The 24,322-nt window shown below is 38.9% G+C and overlaps 2 protein-coding genes across 4 annotated transcripts in view; both read right to left on the reverse strand.

Annotated features, from left to right (window-relative positions):
• The window catches only part of LOC133965264 (intermembrane lipid transfer protein VPS13B-like), a 304,206-nt gene extending 287,534 nt beyond the window's left edge, over nt 1–16,672 (reverse strand). The window contains 3 exon segments of the mRNA XM_062399726.1: nt 14,301–14,444; nt 15,484–15,650; nt 16,558–16,672. Coding sequence (XP_062255710.1) covers nt 14,301–14,444; nt 15,484–15,630 — 291 coding nt within the window. The 5' untranslated portion in view covers nt 15,631–15,650; nt 16,558–16,672.
• A 2,968-nt stretch (nt 16,673–19,640) lies between these two features.
• Nucleotides 19,641–23,549, reverse strand: osr2 (odd-skipped related transciption factor 2). Of its 3 annotated transcripts, none has more exons than XM_062398502.1 (4): nt 23,319–23,549; nt 20,832–21,521; nt 20,385–20,484; nt 19,641–20,037 (listed from the first exon to the last, which is right to left on the reverse strand). In XM_062398502.1, exons 2-4 carry the CDS (start codon nt 21,482–21,484, stop codon nt 19,963–19,965), a joined length of 828 nt encoding a protein of 275 aa, XP_062254486.1. In that variant the 5' UTR covers nt 21,485–21,521; nt 23,319–23,549; the 3' UTR covers nt 19,641–19,962. The 3 variants fall into 3 exon arrangements, with proteins under 3 accessions (XP_062254486.1, XP_062254484.1, XP_062254485.1); XM_062398500.1 differs by having other exon boundaries at nt 19,641–20,119; XM_062398501.1 differs by lacking the exon at nt 23,319–23,549 and having other exon boundaries at nt 19,641–20,119; nt 20,832–23,240.
• Between the last annotated feature and the right edge of the window lie 773 nt (nt 23,550–24,322).

Raw genomic sequence — 24,322 nt, forward strand, 5'->3', positions numbered from 1 at the left:
CATGCAGAGGATAACTGATGGACAAACACATGTTTTGTTATTGTTGTTTTTCCTCTGCAGGTTTCTGGTGAACCCATGCTGATATCAAAGTAGCAGGACTGGAGATTGGAGGCCAGGCAGTGGAGGGTAAACACCTACCGAGTGAGCAAATACATGAAGGTAACCCAATAGCTCCTTATCGCAGACAAAGCCCCTCCTCCAAATCATTAATATAAACATATATGTCTAGCGAGTTTGTGGCGATAAGACCTGACAACAGTGTGTGTGTGTTGTCAAGAAAATCATGTGATTTCGAGCAGAATTAACACACACGCAGAGAATAAGAGGATTTGTTACTGTTGTGAACGTGTCTGTGCAGAGAACTTACCATTGCATGAGCAAATTACAGGCTAAGTCCGGACCAATTCCCCAGACTTTATCTGCAGGTCATGTCTGAAAACGGCTCAATACTTGCTGCCAGGGAATGGGACACTGTGGATGTGATGGTTTTCAAATTGTTTTTCCATAACAATACTGAGGACACTCCACCACTACACATGATACACATGCCTCATATACACCATAGAGCACACTGCTTTTGAAACAGTACATCTATTCTCAGTTCTTCTCATGTCCTCTCTTGTTCTCCTGTCATCTTAATCTTAGAAACGTTAGTTCCTTTGTTTCCTTCTAAGATCTTTTTATACAGTTGTTTCTAGTTTTTCATTTTCATCATGTTCATTCCTCTAGACCTTCTAAACCAATCTATATCCAGGTAGTCTGAAGCTTATTTTAACAGCAGCGACCCTGGTTCTCATTAGAATGGTTTCCAGCTGGCACTGAGATGACTGACACAAGAGAAGTGGCTAACTGTTTCAAACATACAGTCAAAGTTTGGGAGAGTTCCAGTAATGTCAGGTGGTATGCAGCCACTGCTTTTACACTTAAGCTGCTCGACCCATTGATGACAACCCAACTGGAATGTGAGTTGAAGAAAATGGAGCTCATCGCATTTGACTCAAATGACCTTTTCTTTAATGTCCCTTGGCTTCAAAGGCATCCATCAGCTCAACTAAAAATTAGCTGCTAATGGGTTTTTAATGAAACTGCAACAAATGTAGAAAGCCATTATGCTGTGATTACAGACAGGGGTTTAATTTTATCCTCAAATAGAGGTAGAATCAGGAAGGCTGTTGCCAGGCAGCACTGTTTCACATACTCTTTCCCGTGTGCCAAGGGTCTTGACTGATATCATCTGCATTTTGTATACCAACACACTACACCACATACACTAAAGACAAACCCTTGAATACCATACCGCACAAATAGATGTACAGTCTCACACGGCCTGAATATAATGACCAATACTTGAAAGCACAGTAGAACTGTGCAGCTGGAATCCATGTCAGACTGGAGGGATTAAAGACCAAAATGAACCCAGATGAATATCACATTGTGTGACACTCTGAATAATTATCTCAATGACAACAGCTTATTACAAAGATGTGGTCTATCTCTCCCTTTCATTTCTCCTCTCTAAAGTAATATTATTCACAACTGAGAGAGAAAATTAACATAGATGTGTGGGGTCCTGCGTAATGTAAACTGAATTTAAAGGGCCCATATTTTACACCTTTCTGGGATTTAATTTGAGGTATTGGTACCCCTAAGATGATATATCAGTGGTTTAAAGTTGAAAAAACTGCTGCAATGAGTATTTCCATGTCCTCTCTTCTGCCTCTCTCTGGTGTTCAAGACATAACAGGCAAGTACAATAGAGTGGGTGCTACTGAATCTGTGAATTACTTTAATAGCTCAGTGTTGTATGAAAACATGAATATATGAACCTGTGTTATATTTGAATAGCTTAGTATTGAATGCACAATAACAGGGTAGCTATGTTTATATATGGCACTAGGCCCAGTTTAATATAAAACACAATTTTATACAATATATATATAGTAGGGGGGCCCTGCTCCATTTCTCCACCAGTTAGGGGGTCCTTAGCCTGAAAAACGTTGAAGACCCCTGCCTTAGACAAATCATCACAGTCCAATAATATGTATCAATCCCAGTTATATTTAACTCTTGACAATATTGATATTCAAATTAATTAAATGTTACCACGACAGAGAATAGCCAGGGATGCAGGATTTCTTAAGATTGATATTGAAGGGGGTGGCCTGTTTACAAGGTCTGTAACAGCCAAAGTATCACTTAGAAAATGTTCATCCTTCAAAATGTTACGATGACAGCTAAGGGTTAATTTTCCAAGCATTTGCCTGCTTACTTTCAGAAGCTGAAATCTAACATCTTCATTAAAGAGCGAGGAAGGGGGACATGGAAAAGATTACAATATATCTGCCGAAATGAGAATGCACAATTACAAAACTATTTCACTCTAACGAGAGAGGAATCAAAATGACAGCAATGGTGATGTCATGCTGGAGGTCTCTGCCAAGACTGCCTCCACTGTACCCAAGTAAAAATGGCTATGGTTAATATCTGACTCCAGCATACCCAGAATAACAACAAACAGAGACCCCAGTTACAGACCATTCCCACAGAGAGCAATATAAGGACTTCTGATTTCTCAGTATTTAATCTGGGCATCTTGTTCATCCATTGTACTTGCATTATCTTCACCTTATATGATATAGTTGGATGCAGTTGTGGTCCGTTTTCTTTCACTGAGGCCAAGCAAAAGAGACATTATCAGGACACAAAGTGTGCATTTTCACTTACGAGGACGACACCCAATACAACCAGAACAATTTAATCAATTTACTAAACTTCAACCATGTTTCAAGGACATACACCTATAAAACAGAGTTAATAATACTTGGCCCTTAACACCTCAAAGATGCATTGTCTAAAGCTATAGATACTCCGGATGGCATTACCTTTTACTTGCCCTTAATAATATGCCACCATCATACCATATATAGTACAGTATCACCCCACTGGAGCACTGCATTGCCATAATTCAGGTTTACTTTACTCTGTAGGAGCCAGAGTCTTCCGCTACCAAGCTCCTCTCCTGTGGAATCATCGCAGTTTCAGTTTGGGGGGCAGACATCCTCTCTACGTTTAAGAGTAGGGTTAAAACCTTCTTTTTTGATAAATGTTGTAGGTAGAGCTGTTTCGGGTATATCTTGGACCAGCTCTTATGGATCTTATCAGAATCATGGTGGTGGATCGTAATGGTGGATTGTGGATGGTGGATGGTGATCATGTTGTCAGCTTATCATTGACTATGATTACAACATGATTGCTTACAAATACAACATGCCTACTCATACCATTACTGGCAAAAACTCTTCCACTACAATTGTCATTGCTGCTGCTTTTATCTATATCAGACATTTCTTATGTTTAAATACTTTAAACATAGTCACACCTTTCCACTATGTTAAAAACAGTTTCTTCTAATCAATGTCGTAAATATTGCTATTTTGTTGATTTTCCCTTTTTCCCCCTGTTAATAGAGGTTGTCTTTGTAGTTTTCCTTACTCTTGTTGAGGGATTAGAGAAGAAGAGGTTACATCAAATTGTGATTTTCGAATATGTGCTATAGAAATCAAATTTGATTGATCGATTTTTGTCCTTCATATAATCGACAAAGCCCACACAGGATTGGGCACAAAACCAATATGCACATAAAAAATGCTGATCAATTTGATCATTTAGAAATAAGACATTTGCTGGAGACCTGAGATACTACTGTTTAGAAGTTAATTTGTATATGACACACAATGTTGCATTGCTCCAAAAAATGTCAACCACACACTACCTTTGACAATGATACATAATCCAATGAGAAACAGCAATGAGTGATTATGCTACATGTGGCTATTCACAGAAACACCACAGGCACAGAGACATGACCTGTGTGTGTCCAAAAATATCAACTGACAGCACGGATTAAACTTAAACAGAGTATTAGCACAAAAAAGTAACGTTGTGATGTCCTGTGGTTATTGTCTTTGTAACATTAGCATGTATGAAAATCTTGCTTTCAAAGCCAGCAGTCTACTTGGCAATCCTCTGTAACTGATTCCCAACATGAAACGCTAAACACATGTCAAACACAGGTCATTCATTTATCAGCCTTAAACAGTAGGAGCTGTCTGACCCTACAACTGCTGTCTATTCCTGCCGTTTCCGTCTGAAACCATGCGCAGACTTCATCAAATCCAGAGCTCTGACCAGATCATTGTGGCTAACAACTAATTCTGCTTTAAGCTAACATGCAGGCTTATTTCTTTGAATAATGATAATTTTCCACAAATAATGTTTTTTTTTAGCAAAACACAGTTTTAGGTACAAAATAACTTTTGATATCGATCACCACCAAAACTCTCATTCATTTTAAGATGGTCTACGCCTTGGCCGTGTATGCATGTCACTGCTGATGTCACTCTGAAACCAATCTATAAAGCTCAACACGGTTTATTTAGTGCAGCTATTGTCCATTGCATTGTGGATAATTCTGCATTAAATCTCAAAGCCAGTGTAATGCTGAAATCAGTTTTTTTGCTATATAATTGCAAATTATTTTCCTAAATTCTAAATAGGTTATTAGTAAACCATAACAAAGCAGCGATAGAGCTAAGGCTTTTCCATAGCATAAAATCTTTGCTTTTCCCAAATGTTGTTCAAACAAAGGAATTTAAGTCATAGTAAATCCAATCTCATGAGAATTAGTAATTCCGGCAGGCAAATGACTAATTGTGATGAAGGTGTTGTGATGAAATTTGGAACCTGGCTGACCAGTCTCAATTTTCTTTTCATGGGCCCCCATTCACAATCTGCCCAGTGAACTCTTGATATTAACATACCATGTTCCTGCTGGTCCCTGCTATTATTGCACTTGACATACCCAAATGTTGCCTCACTAGTGAAAAGAAGATAATAACAGTTAAGAGAACAAAAAGCCAAGGCAGGTAAAAAAGAAAAATACAAGAGAGAAAACAGGAAAGTGGAGTGAAAAAACAACTAAGAGAGAGAATGAAAAAGAAGGAGAAATTCTTCTTGATTTAGATCTGAGGGGCTCTGTTCCTTCAGATGTCTCCATCAGCTAACCACAAGCCTGGGCTGAGCATGTGAGGCATGCTGCTTACACTGGCACATCTACCCCCTAATGCTAATAACTGCAATGTGTTAGCAACAATAAAACATTCCACACAGAGCCCTGATATCCACATACAAAGGCATGTACAAAAAGACACACACATATTGACACACGTGGGAGAATTCCCAAACATAGAAGCTGCTTTCACATGCAATGAGTTCTCGAAATTCTATGCATTTTCTGACAGGAGGAGGTCCATATGTGAGTGCAAAATGTCCATGTGAAAGGCTCTGGATTACCTGCAGACTTTCTCCACCTGGTCCCCTAGTATAGAGTCTGCCGAAAGTCGGTAGAATCTGATGTGAAAACACAGCAGGGGATTCCCCACTGTAGTCGCACCGAGCGAGCAGGGGGTTGATGACGCCACTAACATGCATCTAATATTCCTTCAATCCCCTACAATCAGGAGTGACATGTTATACAAGTATTCATATTATGATATTTTTCCATACATGGAATCTGACTCTAACAACACAATAAGATCAGTATTCCTCCGTAGTTTAAAGATTTACCATTGTATTATATTTTTTTTTTGATGAATTTAGGTGCATGGGTACAGTGTGAAGTCCACATTTTTGATGATTACAAAGTGAGCAGAGAAGTCTCAGGTTCTGACCTTGCAGAAAATGTATAGTGAGTTGTACATTTAAAAAAATCAGTGTATGCTTTCAACGCTTCTAGTTTGCAGGAACCACTGCAGAATCACTGTTGTGCAGCCAAAATGTTATGACTGAAACTTGTACATTCTAAGATAAGAGTTTGTCAAAATGTTATAGATTTTGGTAGTAAATGTGTACATGGTTGTACCGAACTATGAAAATCTTGTTTTATGTACCCAACTGATAAATACATGTATCTTAGTACCCCTATCTGACACAGATAATGAGGATAATTTTTTTTATTACATCATTAATAATTTTCCTTCTTATTGCATTGCACATGTTGAATGACTATCTTTCAATATATAAATAAACATATTTTCTGCAGTTTTGCTGTAATGTGCTGCTCGGCTCGTAAATTTACATCTGTATGACAGGTTGGGTTTTTCCTGATGCCCTTTCTCCTCTCGTACTTCCAGTCCCAGCACAATGCATGGCATTGCTTGGTTTCACTAAACATTTGGAAAGCATTCCAAAATTTGGAACCCAATATTTAGCGGACCATATAGTGAGGGATTTCGGACACAGCATAGGACCAACAATTGCAACGAATTGATATATCTCAATGTTTTGTGGAAAGGTTGTGCCAATTTGACTATATAAAAAAAACATTAGAAAAGGGCCTCCTCCACTGACCAGGAATTGTCAGTTGAGAAAGCCAGAGACTGGGAGATGTTGTTGGAAGTGGGCAAGCGGCTTACAGTCCCAACATGGACATGTCCAGCGCCAGACCATAAAAGAAACATTGCACACTGCATAATACTGTAGCCAAGGGCTCTGGATCAGGAGGATCCAGAGATTATGTGATTAAAAGGCCAAAGCACCTGTTGACACCAAGGTACACAACGGAAGAGATGTCCCTAACATCTGCTGATAGTCACTAATATCCGATTACATCGACTGGGGATGGGCATTAATTAGTGCGGCAGAATGTAGATTACGTATACTCCATCTTGTCCTAAATTCAAAAAAGGGAAAGTGTTTCTTTAAAAGGCAAAGAGGTGATGCCGTCTGTTTAAATATTTAAATAAGAAAAAAAGTTTGACCAACTTAATGTTTTGAACTAAATGTGGGCATCAATTAATTTTACAAGTTGATTAATCTCAGAAAAGCTGTGAAACTTGCTAGTAAACAATGTTAAGTTGTGCCACTTTATTATTTTTTACCATGTTAATCCTATGAGAATTTCTGTGACACCCAAAGAAAATAAATATCTATCACTTTAAATCTAGTTAAAGCAAAAAATGAAAAATTACCCAAAACTGGACTTAGTCTATGGTTCAATAATAAATAAATAAAATTATGGCATCAGTTCCATGCCTCCACCAACCAGTGCAGTTTCAGCCCACGTGTTTTTTCAGGCTTATATGAGTTCACAGTGACCTTTGAAAACTGAAATCTTAGTTAAAATTTGAAGACCTTATATAACATGTTCAAGGGGCCGAGAACATGTTATGCAAGGCCACCGTGACCTTGACCTTAGACGACCCTAATATAATCAGTCAGGCTGTGAATCCAAGTGAACATTTGTATCAAATTTAAAAGGATTCTGTCAAGGCATTTTTAAGAACAATCATTCACAAGGAAAATTAAGGATTTTGTTTGGTCACAGTGACCTTGACCTTTGACAACTAAATTCTAAATCAGATTATCTTTGAGTCAAAATGGAAATCTTTACCAAATTTGAGCAGATTCCCGACAGGTGTACCCGAGACAGTGTGTTCACAAGGTAAAAGGTTTGATTTCTGAGGTCACAGCAACCTTTGACTAACAAAATCAAATCAGTAAATCCCTGAGTCCAACTGAATGTTTGTAACAAATTCCCCAACAAATTCTCAAGGCTGTCTTGAGATAATTTGTTTGCAAGAATAGAAGAGACCAATGGACAATAAAGGCATGAAAATAATTTAAATTAAATGATAGCCAGCTGTGTCATACTGACTCACAATATAAAAACATTGATTTTTTCCCCCGATTTAGCTTTAAGACTAACTTAGTAAATTGTGTTCCGGATTGTAACATCTTCTAACAATTGCTGTCTAATGAAAGCTCTGATAAAGCGAGCATTGGCCTTAACTGACGCTGACTGTAATATCACCGTAAGCACCCAGCAAATAATAGGTTTCAGCGAGGAACAGCTTTAGTCCGGATGGCCTGAGAGCAGGTACAAGCAGAAGCTGTTGTGCAGAGTGTATCACTACTTTACTCAGTGGATGTAGAAGGCTGATGACTTAATTTTTCCCACCTTACTGCTTTCCTGTGTCTGAGGACTGTCTGAAAAGCTGAAGTAACCTCACTCCACCAGGATCCAAACCTCTGCCAGACCTCAAAGACAAAGCAGTGTAACCTCCGTTGACTCACAAGTAATGGTGGATGAGTGCAAGGCCCTACACTGGAATTACACACTTGTGTAGGGCCTTCTGCAGATGCTATAAATCAGTTTGGCATGTCAAACAGTTACCAGCGAAAGGGGTGACTCTATGCTGAGAACTTGAATGAGGGACAGATATTTACAGCATGAGCATTATCTCTCAACCCATTCAGTCTACTTCCGTCTCTCAACAGTTATTTTTGTCTCATCAGAACGCATGCACTGGCTTCCATCCTGCCAGAGGAATCCAAGGTGTGGCAACATCACTCTGTGTTTTTATTATTTACAGTTAGAGATAAAGTTTTGTAGTTGCTTTAGGGGGCTGGATTCAAGGAAAATAGATTTGCTAAAGCTACATGTCTTCACCCTCTGTCTCCTCAGACTTGAAGACAAGGCCCCGCTGTGCTGATGATCAGACAGATTTATGGTGCAATCTCTGTAAGCCATTTGCTCCCTGCGAGCCGGAGAATCAAAGGCAACATTTTCGGATGGAATTGGGACAGAGATTATCCAGCTTGTGCTATCTGATTGCTGACTCCCACGGGCTGTTTTCTTTTAATTCTTCAAATTTTCCCTAAATGTTTTCTGACTTATGAAAGATGAGCTTAGGCACAAACAGACTGGATCTCATTCTGTCAGGGGGGCTGGACACTATTAGGGCTGACAGTGAAGGGACATTTGATGGTATATTTAATGAAACTAATAAAGTACCTATTTTAATTGTCACTATAACATAGTCACACTGTGACAACAATTATAAGAATCTGATATTAAAGCAAAAAGGAATGCATAATATATACAAGAACAGTGTGCACACAGAAGCTGGGAACAGATTTCCATTTTAGTGGGTTGATGAAGAGAGGACATCGCTGAATATGTCCACAACAGGGTATCAACGATGCATTCGAATTCATAAACAAGTCTTTTTTCATATCACAATATGAGCTTATCAATATCCAATATACTGAATATCAAACCTGTGTGTTTGGTATTCAAAACTTATATATCACATCTGTAGATTTCTCTTTTTTAATTCCAATGTCAAAATCAGATAGGTGACGTCTACTTGGTATATTGTGATGGAAATCACAGAATCACAACTTCGGGTTTTAATAAGTCTTCAAGCAGGGGATCCCTAATTCACGTTTTACCCATTATTAGGGAGCAATGGAGTTTAGTTATGTTAAGTCCTAAAAATAGTTTTGAAGAAATCTAACTAAAGAAATGGCCTAGCTGGACCATATGCCAAACCAAGAAGCCTCAGAGGCACCTCCCCAAATCATCTTGAGGCATTGCATCAATCACAACCTCCACATCAGTGGCAAATGCACTCAGCAGCCATAAAACTCCCAGATCAAGCAGCGGGCCGAGCCAAAACCAGAAAGTCTCTCCTCTGTAAACCCTAGCCCTTATCTTTGTCTCGTAAAAAAGAAAGAGTGCCTGAGAGTGTTATGATCCACTGTAACAGTTATCCAGCCAGTTCCTCTCTGTCTTTGCTGATCACACCTCATCCACGACATCTGGATCAGTTTACCGAGATGTCAAGAAGAAAATAAAATGTGCCCGTAATTTTGCAACATTACATCAATGTTAGCTGTTAGGTCTTTCATTAAAGCCTGAGTTCAGTCTTGCCAAATTCTGTTACTGCTACAACTAGCTACGAATACAAGAGTAAAATTCCTAAAACAACCACAGAATTAATTCTACCTCCTACCAAAGGTTTTATCCATCTCCTCATTATAGAGTGAAGCTTTAGGGCTGTAATGCTTTAAACCAAATGCTCAGCTTCACATACCAGCTCCAGTCCACCACATCTGATAGAAAACATTAAAAAGACAACACAACCTAATGAAGAAAATACTTAATACATCGAAAATCTGTCTCGAATGTGAACAGTTTAGTGTGAAGCTGGTAAAACTGAAAATGCTAACTCGTTCCATGAGATTCCCATGGGGCAAACAAGATACTAGATGGAGACCAAATGTTCAATTAATAACTCCAATTTCCTTACAGGGCCTGCATATAGAATGACAGATTTTAAAACCATTGTTTTATCCTGTGCTTTTTAATCTAGAATGTGCTCAGATCAAACTGTTCATTCACTTGATGAACCATTTACAAGGGGCCAAAATAAGTGCATCTTTGCACATCAGAAAGAAATTAAGTTGACAACTCTAAAACTCTTTCCCCATGACCATTCTCTTGTCATATACCTTAGTTCTTAGACACAAAACAGGACTTTATCTAATTTTATATCTAAAAACGAAATAAAGGTGTTACTTTCAAAACCTGAGAGTGTACTGTAGAAAACATGTGAACGGTCTACACATCAGGTAAAAGTAGACATACATATCTACACATGTGTAGATATACGCAATGTATTTGTTTGCATATGGCCACTGGTTTGTGAAATTAATGTCAGAACAATCACTATACGTTCTGCTCTGCAAATCTTCATTACAGCTTATTTCAAGCAATTACATTGTCAGCAGGAGCTGTAATCTCCAACTGTTGCCGAACTTTCCACATTTACTGGAAACTATAATTGTAAGTCGCTCTTGGTGCTTTGCAGATGGGCCCTATTAAACAATCTCAATAACCCTAATTACCCAGTTCCTATCAAGGAGAAACAGGAACATTTAAAAAGGTCCAAATAATTTGGGTCAAATTATACAACCCTAAAGAACTTCAAAAGATGTACGGATATTTTTACAGGCAAGCGCTTCGGCTTGAACAGTAATTATGAAAACAAACCCAGTTAATTATATAATTTATCATTTCCACACTTTGGCCACATGAGGCCCAAATATCATGTCTCTACTGGGCAAAAAACACTAGCAACTACTAAATTTAGAGTGTAACATTTTCCATGCACAGATAAACATCTCTTTTAAAATCACATGGGCCATTACTCAAATTACTTGGGTGCTTCAATGACAGCTGTCAATGACTATGCACCTCTCTGCATCACTGCTAGGATTTGATTCAATTTGGACCAGCGCCTGACATGTATTATAATAATATCTAACTTTTAGGGAAATAAATATTGTTCCGTTGAAGCTAATGTGACAAGGAACTATAAGCCTGCCTTTTCAGTCAAGGAAATTCTCTTTGGGGTAGGAAACTGCCACCACAGAGATGAAAAATATTGTTGTTTTTCTGAAGTACAAACCATGGTGACTATGTTATTAAGATGAAATAAAAGTAAACAAGTTACTGATTACACAAACCTAAAGAATATAAGAAAACTGACACCCTTTTCTTGGCCTAAGAACACAGTAGTCAGCCTTCTGCCTCCCACTCACATAAGACAGAATTGAAGCAGCTCATTTCAAATCCACACGCTAGAAGGACTTCTGTTGTAGGTCTGGCCTTGCTCCAAATTATGTCTCATGGGTGTAAATACCGCTAAATTATTTGTCTAAATGTAATTTTCAATTCACCAAAATTATTTTCTTGACCAGAAGTCATTAAAAAACATATGTAACAAACTGCTGTTTCGAGACTATGCATTACATCAGCACTGGCACATGAACCATAAAAAAAAGATTAGATTTCCATTGAACAAGAAACCTGATCGCAAGACCAGTAGCCACCTGCATAGTTTGATATTTACCATTAGTTCTGGGCAGCTCAAGTGTTACAAATCTTTTTGCCGCAGTCTATGTCATTAGCTGTAATTGACTTCCCTTGAAATGTGTTTCTTCTGGGACATCTGGCCTTGAAACCTCAACCTTTCCATAAAGGGCCAGTGCTGAGTTACACTCAATTTTGCAAACCACATGGGTGGCAAAAGTAGCAACAGGCTCTCATGCAAAAAAAAATGTAAGATGCCTTTCATATACCACACTTAAAAAATGTATTTATGAATAAATATTATTAATATGTATCTAGTTTAAACTGTTCTGAGATTTATGCCCCCGATGATGACAGTACTTAATCAATAAGAACAAAATATATTACTTGTTGCTAAATGGTGCCCTGTGTATTCTTTATCCGAGCAAATTAGTTTCTGTTTACATTCTGCACTGCTAACAAAACACAGTGTAAAGCCCAATTGGTCTAAGAAGTTGAAATATTACATTGTGTACGTTGTTCATTAGCCTACAGTGCTCAATTATTCTCTGCCTTTGTGAGCAGATTGCTCATGAGACACACAAAAAGTATATGCAATCATAAAAAAAAACTCCATAGTGCTCCTACGGGTCAAAAACTCAACATTGCATCTTCTGGCAGCCAGATTTCATAGATATAGTCTAATTTTGCTCATGAAGTAGTTTAAAATCCTATCCATAAGAATTTCACAGCTTATTAAATAAAACAGAACAATTATATGTTTAAGATTGTGCAGCAGTAAATAGCACTTAAGTCAGTAAAGTCACCTCACAGTTTTGAGTTTCTCTGAATATTTCTGGTCAGTGGTCAATGAAGCTGTCCCTGTTTTAATGGACAAATATGCTGAGTGGGTGTACTGTGGTTTACTTAAGGGAAAACATATTGACAAAGTGGAGCCATCCTTTTTTAAATGACAAAAATATGGGGAAGACAATAACTGATAATAACTGAGGTTTTAAGCTGAAATCCATCTGTTTCAAAATAAAAGCAGATGCTTCTCTTGATAAATAATACTTAATTCTGGTAGTATGGGCGGCAAAACACTTTCATCCCGAAATTCTCGAATGTGTTCCTCATTGCAACCAGTCATTTCATCATTTGCCAATATGCCTTTTACCCCCAGAAGCTTTTGAAAATATAGATTACAATCCATCACTGTCATAAATTCTTCATTTTGCCTCAATCAGGCACTGATTCATTTCAACTCAAATCAACAAGTTTTAAACCCTGCTTATGAAGTGCCTACCATATACTTTACTAGGGTGGCCACTGAAATTTGATGCCAATCAGGCACGAGATCCTTCAAAGCCAGTACCTGCCGGACCTACCTGTGATTACGTTGCCTCATTTCGGTGCGTGAACTACATAGCAGTTGCCCTGCTTACAGGCAAAATAAGCATCACTGCACGTGCCTAGTTAGGATAACACTTAACTTTGGTGGCAACACACTCTATACATGGCTATAGCTAGTAGCTACCTCAAATTCCAGTTAACACGACATTAAAACGCCTAGTGCTAAACTTTCAAAGTGTGGGTGTATTTCACCTGAAAAGGTTTCCGATACTAGGAGGTGCTTGGAATTTGTTACAATTCTGTGTAAAAAACACAACAAACTTAATGAATTACCCAGCAACGCATGGGATGCAATTGAAAGCCGTGGGATGCACCATGTTTGACTGCTTATGTGACCCCATGCCAAGCACATCAGTCGGCAGTGGTGGGGAGAAAGTTGAGAATGAGTTTGGAGCTGGAGTATTTTGCTGTATTAACCACTGAAATCATTATTTTAATAGTTTTCGTTGGGTTAGGTTTCACTTAAATTTAGTTTGGTAGTTAGTTAAATTTGGTAAGAGTTGTGCACCTATTTTTATTTTATTATTTGCTTTATATATGCTTAGAACCGTTTAAATTGAATGTTTAAATTTCAACTTCCAATTTGACTTAGCAAGAAAAGCTGTTAACAAGAAAAGCTGTTTCAGAATTAGAAGGGGAAAAAAATGATACCCTACCCTATATAGTACACTATATTATAAACCATAATATACTATAGCAAATATGAATGATATAAATAAGCGCTGTTGCTAGAAATTGTAGCTTCGGTAAAAAAAAGAAATCCCAAACAAATTCTCCCACTGAGACTAATGTTCTCAGCTTCATACTTGGCTTTCATTATGCCCGATCCAAGTCCAATTTTTTATATTATATCAAATGACTCCACCTTGCCTTATCACCAAACAACTTGGTCAAGCAGTGGTACTGGTATAGCTGATCTAAGAAACAGTTGTGCTTAAATAATAAATATTAGGTTTTGTTTTTAACAAACAGATTTTGTGTTTTAATATGACAAATATTTAATCATACATGGGTAAGGTGACTGATGACAACACTTGTGTTTGTTCATAGCAAAAGCCATGACAAAACGGGTTGGTAACAGCCAAAAAAGACTGAGAAAGCTTTGCTGTGAGAAGGAAAAATAACAGGCAGATGCCCTGTTCAATATCTGTAGAGGAATATATGTTTCTCATACTAGCTTAAAACTCACCTTTGCTCCATCCCTCAGCTTGAGTATGCACTCCATGGTGTTGATGGTGATGACTACAGGCTCTGAACCCAGCTTAGTCCAGGGGACATGGATACGCAGTTCATGGATATGACCACTCATGAATGTAAAGGGCAGCTTTAACTCCTACGTGCAAAGAAACGAATAGATGAAAACACATAATTATTAAAAGAATAATCGCCATTTTATTACATCTGTCATTGAGTCAACACTGACTGTATGGTTTCAAGACAATTTGGAGCCTTAATCCATACATTTTCTAAACAGTACTTTTAAACTAATATTTGAAGATGAGAGGATAATACAAAAATCAGCTACAAATTGTACATAGGACACACTTTTTCTCAGGGGCAGACAAATCATTGTTCTGCATCTTGAACCTCTTGGTGTGAGAACGAGTCCTGTAAGTCTTAGCCCAAAAACTAATAACGAAACCGATTTCCGATTTCCATGTCATGGATATGCAGTAAACCACACAATGTATCATTACAATTTACTCTATTAGGAAGATAATCTCTAATTGCACATTTTAAAAGAGGCATTGTCCAAATTAAGTGCAATAAAACAAAGTCAAAGGGAGGACAGTTGCCAAGATTTTCGATATGGCATTCACATCAAATCTGCATACGATTCCCACTGTCCCGCTGCTTCCAATAAGAACTTTCATCACAATCTCTTTTGGGTTGGGTATGATTTTGGTCTGGTCTTCAGAAGCAGTCAGAACCCTCTCAAGAGAAAATTCTTTTAACTTATGGTAGATTGATCTAATCAAGACATTACACGTGTAAAAGGAGCACTGTATCGAAATAAGACTGCAGAGCTAAATATCTGAGAAAATCTATCAAATGTCTTCCAAGTGACAGAAAGAGTGGAAAGAGTTACCACTGTTTTACTACTTACTCTGCATGTCCATGACATCTGACTGCTGGTGAGTTTGCAAATGCAAACAACTTTCAAGCAATTGGGCGTTGCTATCAGGATATGAAATGTCAACAAAAAGGCAGGTTTGCTACACTGTTTAATGTGGAATCAGCTGATGTGAAACCTGGGGGTTTTCCACATTATGAGGAAAAGATGCAATGTCTGTCATTCCAATAAGTATTCTCTTGGACTTGCAAAAGACTCAGTAGAGAGAAAAGCAGAGTTTATGTGCAGTATACTCAACCTGTTCCAGTACATCCAGTTTCAGGTCTAACTTGCTGAGCACCACATCTCCTCCCCAAAGAGACAGCTGCAGGTCAGATGGCTTCAGATTCTTTATATACTTGTTTACATAGCTCATGAGGAGTGGTGTGACATAGGACTCCAACATCTTGTCCCTGTGTTGAACACCTAACAAACATTGGACAAAATGATGTGATGATTCAACATTTTGTTTCATTATAACATCTTATAACAAACACTACTGCTCCTAAAATTGGTCAGATGCAGATATCATGCAAACTAGTTTTCATATTTTTCATGGCAGATATTTAAAAAAAATCACAGAATGGGACGACAGCTTAAAGGAATATTAATAATGATGTCTTAATTCCATTCAGCAGAGACCTTTATCAAATCAACAGTGAAGTGCATGCCCCCTCACCAGCATAATTCCATTGAATGGAATGGAGCCATAATTCAAGCTACAGTTTGTACAAATGTGCATCTCTGCAGTTGTGACCAGACAAAATGTACTATTGCTTCATATTACACTAATATGTAAAATATAATGTTAGACAATTGCTATTGAAATTGAAACAAACTAGCTCAAATTCAGTAATACAATGTGTGTTTTATGGCATAAAGTGCACCTTGTTGTGCTTTAAATCCTCAGGAGATAAGGTATCTGTAAATCTAACATACATGTTATTATGCATTGAACGACTGACAATATTATAAACTGAATGAATTTCAGTGGTTCTTCTTGAATGTAGTTTTGTTTTGATTCACAGCTGTGCCCTAGTTGGTCTGCTTGCTAATGTGCCAGCATCCAGCTAACAGTGGTTCGCCACTCTGAATGCATAGCAGAGTAACCAAGTAAAACTTGGTGTTTTAAAGCAATTAAACTGCGTAGTAGAGTATTTGACTTACAGTTAACGCTAGAGTGGCTAGCAATGCTCTTCTGTCATTCTAGCTGTGTACATTGTAGCATCAAGCAAATAAGCTAAGCTAATCGAGAAGAAGTGCTCCAAAGTGCGTTCGTTTTGGCTGAATAAAACCTTTGGCTACGAGGAACAATAGACAAACATCTCCTTACTTCACCCCCGCCTGTGTCTTGTGGCAATTACTTCACTTCGAGGTTTTAATACAACCTACTCCTCCCGTTACCATTAGCCACATCTCTCCTACAACTTCAGCTCAAACGTCATGCGTCAACATCATCGCGGCTTCCGTATGTCTGGTGCTGCCTTTCTGCTCTGTAGGAAATTTGGGCTTCACTTCCAATGTAGGTTTATACTAAAGCAAAAGAGTTGCGAACGCACCATGATCAGTTCTTTGTGATACGTGAGCTGGTGACAAAATCATTACAGAGCTGATTTCGGATTCGGCTAAAAATAAAACCGCAACAGCATCACACAAATATCGGGTGCACATCAAGTCCTTTTAATTCACACTAGCACGGATGACCCATAATTGCAGAAGAATGGCATTAAATGCGTGCACGTAGCTTGTGTGTTGAAGTCACGTCTTTCAGTATTTCTAATCGAGCGGTCATAACACGTACTCCCTGTGTTTATGAGGATTTGTGAGGAGCTCCTGAACGCATCATTCCACGTGGTAATGCAGTTGTCTGTGTCCTGGCTCTGGCGCGCACATGGATGTGCACGCTCACTTCAGCTGAGACAGACGCGGATATACTTCGCACCTGACCGAAATTCAGAGTGTGGGCTGCTTCTTCTTGATAGTTTTATAACAGGAGCCAGTGTGTTACAAATGCAAAATATAAATAACATGGATGCTAAAGTTAAAGGAAACAACCAATTGTTCCCTTATTTTGTTTTAGGATCGTGCTTTGCCTTGTAATCATAAATCACATGGTTTATTAAACATTTAATAAACATTTTAATCTAATTATCCTGATACCCATTAGCTTTTTCCTTTTAGGTGTTCGGCCGTTCGGCCGTTCTGTATATATAATTAAATTAGACCAAAAGAAAAGTCAAAAATGTAACTAGATGATGCAAAGTTTGAAAGTAAATTGATTTCTCAGAATGATGGTCGCAGTGGAATTGGAGCAGAAATTATAAAGTGTCCGTCACAGGCCGTGGAAGGTCATGTGCAGATGATATACAACCTGAGCAGTGAAGCACAGGAAGCTGCAGACACTATAGGTTTGGAGTTGGATCCCGGTGCTTTGGGAATAGTGGAGTATGTTTGATATGTGTCTCTAACCTTGATCCAACCCTTAACCATGGTGTCGATGCTTCACCTGCACCCAGTCCTAGTTTGTCGAGTGTGTGTGTGCATGTGTGTGTATGTGTGTGAATGTGTGTGTGTGTGTGTGTGTGTGTGTGTGTGTGTGTGTGTGTGTGTGTGTGTGTGTGTGTGTGTGTGTTGTGTTTGTGTTTGTAAACCCTGTTTCTGTCCAGAGTCCCATCAAGGCATCAACAAATAATACAAATAATAAAAAACTAAAGCTTAACGACTTGTACTTGTTTAACAGTTTTGTTCCTCAAATCTGTCGACGGTGGATTCCTTTAAAACCGGCAGTGAATACTTTTAAGTTATGCAAACCTAACTTACATTGTTCAGTCCATCCAGTAATACAAGATCATATTAAACTTCAGAATGTACTTTATGTAAGATAGATGAAACTAATAACAAAAGGTAGTACAAGATCTTGTTTAACAAATCAATTTAGATCATCGCAATATAATAATAGATTTATCTTCAAAATAAATTCAAGTAAATAAAATAAAAAACGCAAATAAAAATAAGAACACAAATTATTATTATCATTATTATTATTATTATTATTATTATTACATGACGTATATATCTGTATTCAGCTTTCTATATTTGTATCGTTGGTAGCTATTAATTTATATGTTTTGATGATTAAACATGATTATTTGATATGATGCACTCCCTTGCTTTGTGTAAATATGGGCTTGCTTTGCTCTGACTTTACACTATGTTGTCTTTCCATTTAGAATCCAATTAGGAAAATACTAGCCTGCAGTGCATCGTAAACTCGGTCGTATTTAATGGCCTTTTCAGCCAAGTGTAAGCACTTGTTACAGACCCTATTTTCCGAGTCCATTAAAGAATCCAGTAAGTGAACGCAATTTTTTCAACCAGTTAATTATTCTGTCAGATGAAAATCATGTTTTAAACGAGCTTTCGAGCCGGTGATGAGTGGTGAAATTCTGAAACTACAGGCCTGAAGGCCAACACTGTGAGAGGAAGATGTTTCACTCTGTCTTCACCGAATAATAATGATGATAATAACAATATTAAAAAACCTATAGATCAGCTCCTTCAGGCTGTGATTGGGAGTAAATTGTTTTAACCCCTGATCAAAGGTTAGATGGATACAATCCAAATCTATTCATTAATATTATTAACATAAATCTGTCTAAACCTGGTGTTTAATCATTTCCCCGTGAATTTTGACCCACTGTGTAGATTAATAACTTAATCCTAAACCAAAGTATAGCTAAAAAAAATCGACATTCTAATATGTATAACTGAGTTGCACCAAAGTAAAACTCTTCAGCTAAGCGGCATTGATTTGATACATTTTCATCTAGGGACCAGAAAAACAGTTGCCTATTTCTGTTTGTAGTCAGGGATGAAGTAATGAACCTTGATAATTTCCCCCAACAATAAAGTGTTTTGTATGGACTGTCGGTCACGTCCCATCTTGAAAAGGCTGGTTAATGCAGCTAATTGTATACTCATCAGTCTCTATATGGCTCCAGAAATTGATCAATAATAATGTAGCTTAAGAACCTCAAACGTGTAAAACATTATTGTGGGTGGCAGACGATGCTGAAGAGTTAAACCTTTTTACTCATCATTTCTATTTAAAAAATAAATTCTTAAAATCTATTTTAACTCACTATTGGACATTTTTCTTTGCTTATTCAAAATTAATGTTCGAAAGACTTTTAAACCAAAACTCCCTAAAGAACATTGCTGTCATTCATGCAACTGATAAATACTGATCCAATGATTAACTTGATGATCATAGTAAATGGTTTAATCTAAACATAATCTGTGGTTTAATAACATGGTGTCGCGTGCAAGGTATGCAGAGCAAGAAATAAAAACAGAGCAAACACAGATGTATAATGGAAATATTTATTTCTAAAATACAATTTAACATACTTTAAACTTATGACTTTATAATTTCAAGGCCAGAGAGGAAAATAAAAAACAACATTATGTACATGGTCTTGATATTTACAGGTGGGTGTGAAAGCTGGAAATGGCCATGGCTCCGCTGCTGTCCCATTTGATGTGCAACCAAGCTCCAAAGTGTGCGCCAGTGAACGTGTCCTGATTTGGAGACTGTCTTTGAACCAAATGGGGGAAAAAAAGAAGAAAAAAAAACAGAAGAAGAAATAGGAGAAGTCGCTGACTTGTCTTCCTGCTTTTTTGTCCATTGTTATTTTGTTAGTCTGTCCAGGCTAGTAGTCCTGATGTGGGCTGTGCGTCAAACTGTGCCGTCGCAAGTCACAGTTGCGCCGAAACACCTTTCCGCAGCGGCCACAGCTGTAGGGCTTGATGTCTGTATGGGTGAGAAGGTGAGTTTTCAGGTTACTTCTTTGATTAAAGGTTCTTCCGCATGTGGGGCATTTGTGGGGAGACTCCTGTTTAGATTTAAAGCAAGCAAAGAATTATTCCCTTTCATTGTGTAGAACTAAAATAAATGAATCCACTATTGTGTCAGATATAACTCACACTAATTTACACAGTCATTTCTATATAACTTGTATGATTATTTGTCACTCACATTTTCCTGTTTTCATTTGACAACTGGCTAATTTGAGAGACTTAACAATATCCCCGCGCATGCAGTAGACCGTGCTTAATGATTTAATTTTGTCGTGGTGACTGGTAATATTTTCAGCTTACCTGCATATGTAAGGTTTTATGGACGGCTAGAGTTCGAGACTGACAGAATCCTTTCCCACATTCTTGACATTTGAATGGTTTTTCCTTGGAGTGGATGTATCTGTAAAGCAGAAATAACACTTCATCAGATGTCTGCTCATGCAAGGATTTGCTTGTAGCTTTTACAAAACCCCAATGACACAGGGCGAAAAATCTCCACTGAGCACGTTAAGATTGTCAACCTTTGTGCGTAAAAGTGCTTTGGCGCCCTCATGGAGAAAACTCTGGGAACAGGCCTGACACGTCTCTATGTCTAGAATGAAGAATGTGTTTCTAATAGCCCGTTGTGACGATGTAATTTAGATAAATAAATAAAGGTTATTTGCATTTAAATCGCTTGCACACTCAGGAATGCTGCCCATCCTAACGCCGTGCGTAATGAAACAGTATCTGTAGGAATTGTCTTACCTGTGGTCTCGGAGATGGTCTTGTCTTCGGAAAGCCTTGTGGCAAATATCACAGGTATACGGTCGTTCGTCTGTGTGGGTCCTCTCGTGGATGAGGAGGTTGTAGGACTTGGTGAAATGTCTGCCGCAGAACTTGCAAATAAATTCCTTTTTAGTTTTAGACGGGAGTCTGCCCCGGGTGGGTTTTCTTTCCGGGGACAGCTTGCTCAGCTCGGAGATCGTCCCCCCTAGCCCCGACGCCAACTTCGCCAGATCCACAGCTTTCGGCGGGTCCTCCTGAGTGGCAGCGAGGGCCAGGTTGGCGAAGTCAAACCTCGGCCTGTCCTTGTGAAGCGACGGGATGCCGTGCCCCACGACTGCCTGTTTTTGATGAAAGAGCTGCGCTGCGGCTGAGAAGGGTATCGCTGGGAAGGGCAGCCTGGGGTCGACCAGACCCTGCGCAGCTGCCATCTCCGTGATCGTCGACCTCAGTCCTTGAATGTGCGGGTAACCAAGAGTCCAGTGGTTCATGTGCATGGTTTGCACCGCGCTGAGGCCGTACAGTCCCTGCAGCTGGTCAGCTGGGAACGTGTTGACGGCCTGCAGGAAGGAGTAGTTTGTGAGCTGAAGGGCCGGGTGTAGGGGGATCGGAGCGTGCAGGGCTTTGCTCCCCATCTCGACTCAGACCTCTGCAGAGGACACAGTGGTAACCCTTGGGAGGAAAGAAAAAGATGAGAGTTGTGTTTATATGCCACATTAGAGCCGGTACGTATGTGGCTTAGCAGGCAGGCAATGTGTGTGACCCTCAGTTAGTAAAAACCACCTGTTTGCCTTTCTACAACTATTTTATCAGAGACAAAATCTTATTTTTTGTATTTTAATTATCATTAACATCTAACATGCATCGTAAGGTTAATTATGTGAATAGTTAATGTGCTGCCGTGTTGTTCTGGCAATGATGAGTAAACCCCTGTTTTTCCTCAGCAAAACCACTGAGATCATATAAACTCGCATTTTCCGCATTACAACAAAACGATGTTTGCTCTTTTAAAAAAGGAAGATGCGCTTCAGAGGAATTTTGAAAAACACACCAGTCCTCGAAACTGTAACTAAAAGAGGTGGGTGTAAAATGACTCATATGGCTCCAATTAACACTGCAAATTACACATTTAGTTCACTCTGAAAGGAACACTAAATCTCATATAATGCAATTAGGGAAGACAAGTTGTATGGTGTTTCACAATGCAAAACAAGTGCTCTGTAGGCTATGTCGATTTGTAAGTTTGAAATGTTGCCAGCAGTAATCAAATATGTTATTAAGAGCAGGAACATTAGTCAGAGCAAAACAAATGCTGGCTATATTAACCACAAGAAAGTCATTTCAATCTTCGCTGGAAATCAATGTTCTTTTTATTTATATTTTTGTGGGTTCAGCCAGAATTTTTTATAGGCATTAGTATCTTGCTCTTAGTGCTTTTTATTTTTATGTTATGCCTCTTGTTTATTGTATAGCAATGGAACTTAAGGAAAATTTAACCTGTGGTTTAATGTTTGTATTAAATAAAAGCAGAAGCTGCCCATGTCCCCACAATTTAGGACAATATGAGCTGACAATGCAAGAAATTTGCAGGAACATGTATCAAGTTTGTGGGGATGAGAAGTTATGTTATACCACACAGGGGAAAAAATCCATCATTTAAATTCAGGACTCCGGATGGTAAAAGCTGGACTGGCAGTGAGCCAGCGGCGCAACAGTGAGCTGACCTTTAGATTTAGACGAAAAATAAGAAAAGGGGGTTAAAGGTTATCTATACTTGGATACTGAAGTAAAAAGCTTGGGGTCTTTTTTATAATTTAACACAATGTTTCAACAACGCCTGATGAACCTGAGACGGTGTGGACTGGTATTAGTCTCACTTGTGAGTGACAGTACATTCATGGGCTTACATTTGTTCCAGAGACATGAAACTCCCCTCTCCACGCCGCTCTCCCTCTCACACACAGTAGCCTGCATAGCATAAGTGTAATTTTGCAGGGGTGCAACATAATTCACCATGCAGGCACTTGCTGTTTTTGTGCGTCTGCACAACTTTGTTCAACCTGTTCTGCTCTCAACAACCTTTGGACCTGCATGCACTCTTTGACAGCAGCCCAAGTGCCCTGTCGTGTTCATCAAAACCCCTTCTCTGGCAGAGGGTTTTACATTTCTGTAAATCGTGACAAGTCTAAGGCCACCGCTTGTCTTAGCACTGTTACGTGCTTTGGAGCGATCCCAGTGATGTAGAAACGTGGGTGAACTCCGACTTCCAAGCTGGTGACCATCACGAAGCAACAATCACCCCGATAAACATATTTTGTGTTTGTCAATGAAAAGCTGAGATTTTCGTTAACTGACAGATTAATATATTTGGTTTGCAGCTCAGTTAGAAAGTTAGAACAAGTGGGCTGAGTCAGGTTGGTCCCCTTCCATGCAAAAGACTAACACACACCCTGCCAAACACAATCTTACCCCAATAAATAGCTGCCAAAGGTCCTGCGTTATGTCAGTAATCCACAGTTACTATAGAGGCGACGAGCTCCAATAAAGCGCCGCTGAAAGTTTTCCAAGTTCCAAGTCCACGAAACTCTCATGTAGCCATGCAACCAACTCTGATGTCTCGAGCCTTTGCAGAGATGTGACAAGTTGTGGAAAAGAGACGAAGAAGTTTGGAGGGGGAGACAGCAGCGGTGTGGGAGTCTCCTCCAGAGCAAGGACTGGAAGTGTGCGTAATGCGCTCCGGTCCTTCACTTTTCAGGGCTCCGGGGCTCCGCAGCGCTCAGCCCGCCCTCCGACACGCCTCCACCCCCCGTCCTCTATCATTAACTCCAATGTTCCTCCTCTGTTTATTTGTGTTTGGATAGCAACTAGGGCTCTGGACCACGGAGAAGACTGTGCAGCTCAACCTGCCTCCACTGACACCTCTCATACACCATATAGCCAAGTGTGATACCACTTTTCGGGGACCCGATTGGAAGCGCAGGAGGAAACCCTGATCATTTTTCCCTCCGGCTCGACGCTTTAGAAAACGTGCTTTTGGAAAAAACTCGGGCCACTTACAAGGTTTTATTTAAACCAATTTTGACTCGTTTTCTAAAACGGAGGGTAAACCACATTAAATCGTAGCATTTCATGGTGGTTAGAATAAAAAATCTGAGGTTTCAGACAAATAAAAACATCCATGAGATCAGAGCATGGTGAATATATTCAAACTGTAAACGCCTTTAATTTCTTATGCCAAGGATCTGCTCTTTTCTTCTTCTTTACTCTTTGATGTGTTTTCGTGTGTAAACATGAATTAAATTATCTTCATCACATCTTCATGAAAACATCATTTAGCTAGTCTGGATAGTTTGACCGGTTTTGTTTACACCTAAACAGGTTTATTACAACACAAATCCTTCAACACAGCCTCCAGAAGTGGAGTGACTTTTTATTATGTTTGATCAATTGTGTGTAGTAAAAACCCTGTAATA

The sequence above is a fragment of the Platichthys flesus genome, chromosome 11 (genome assembly GCF_949316205.1).
Source record: "Platichthys flesus chromosome 11, fPlaFle2.1, whole genome shotgun sequence".
NCBI classification, from domain to species: domain Eukaryota; kingdom Metazoa; phylum Chordata; class Actinopteri; order Pleuronectiformes; family Pleuronectidae; genus Platichthys; species Platichthys flesus.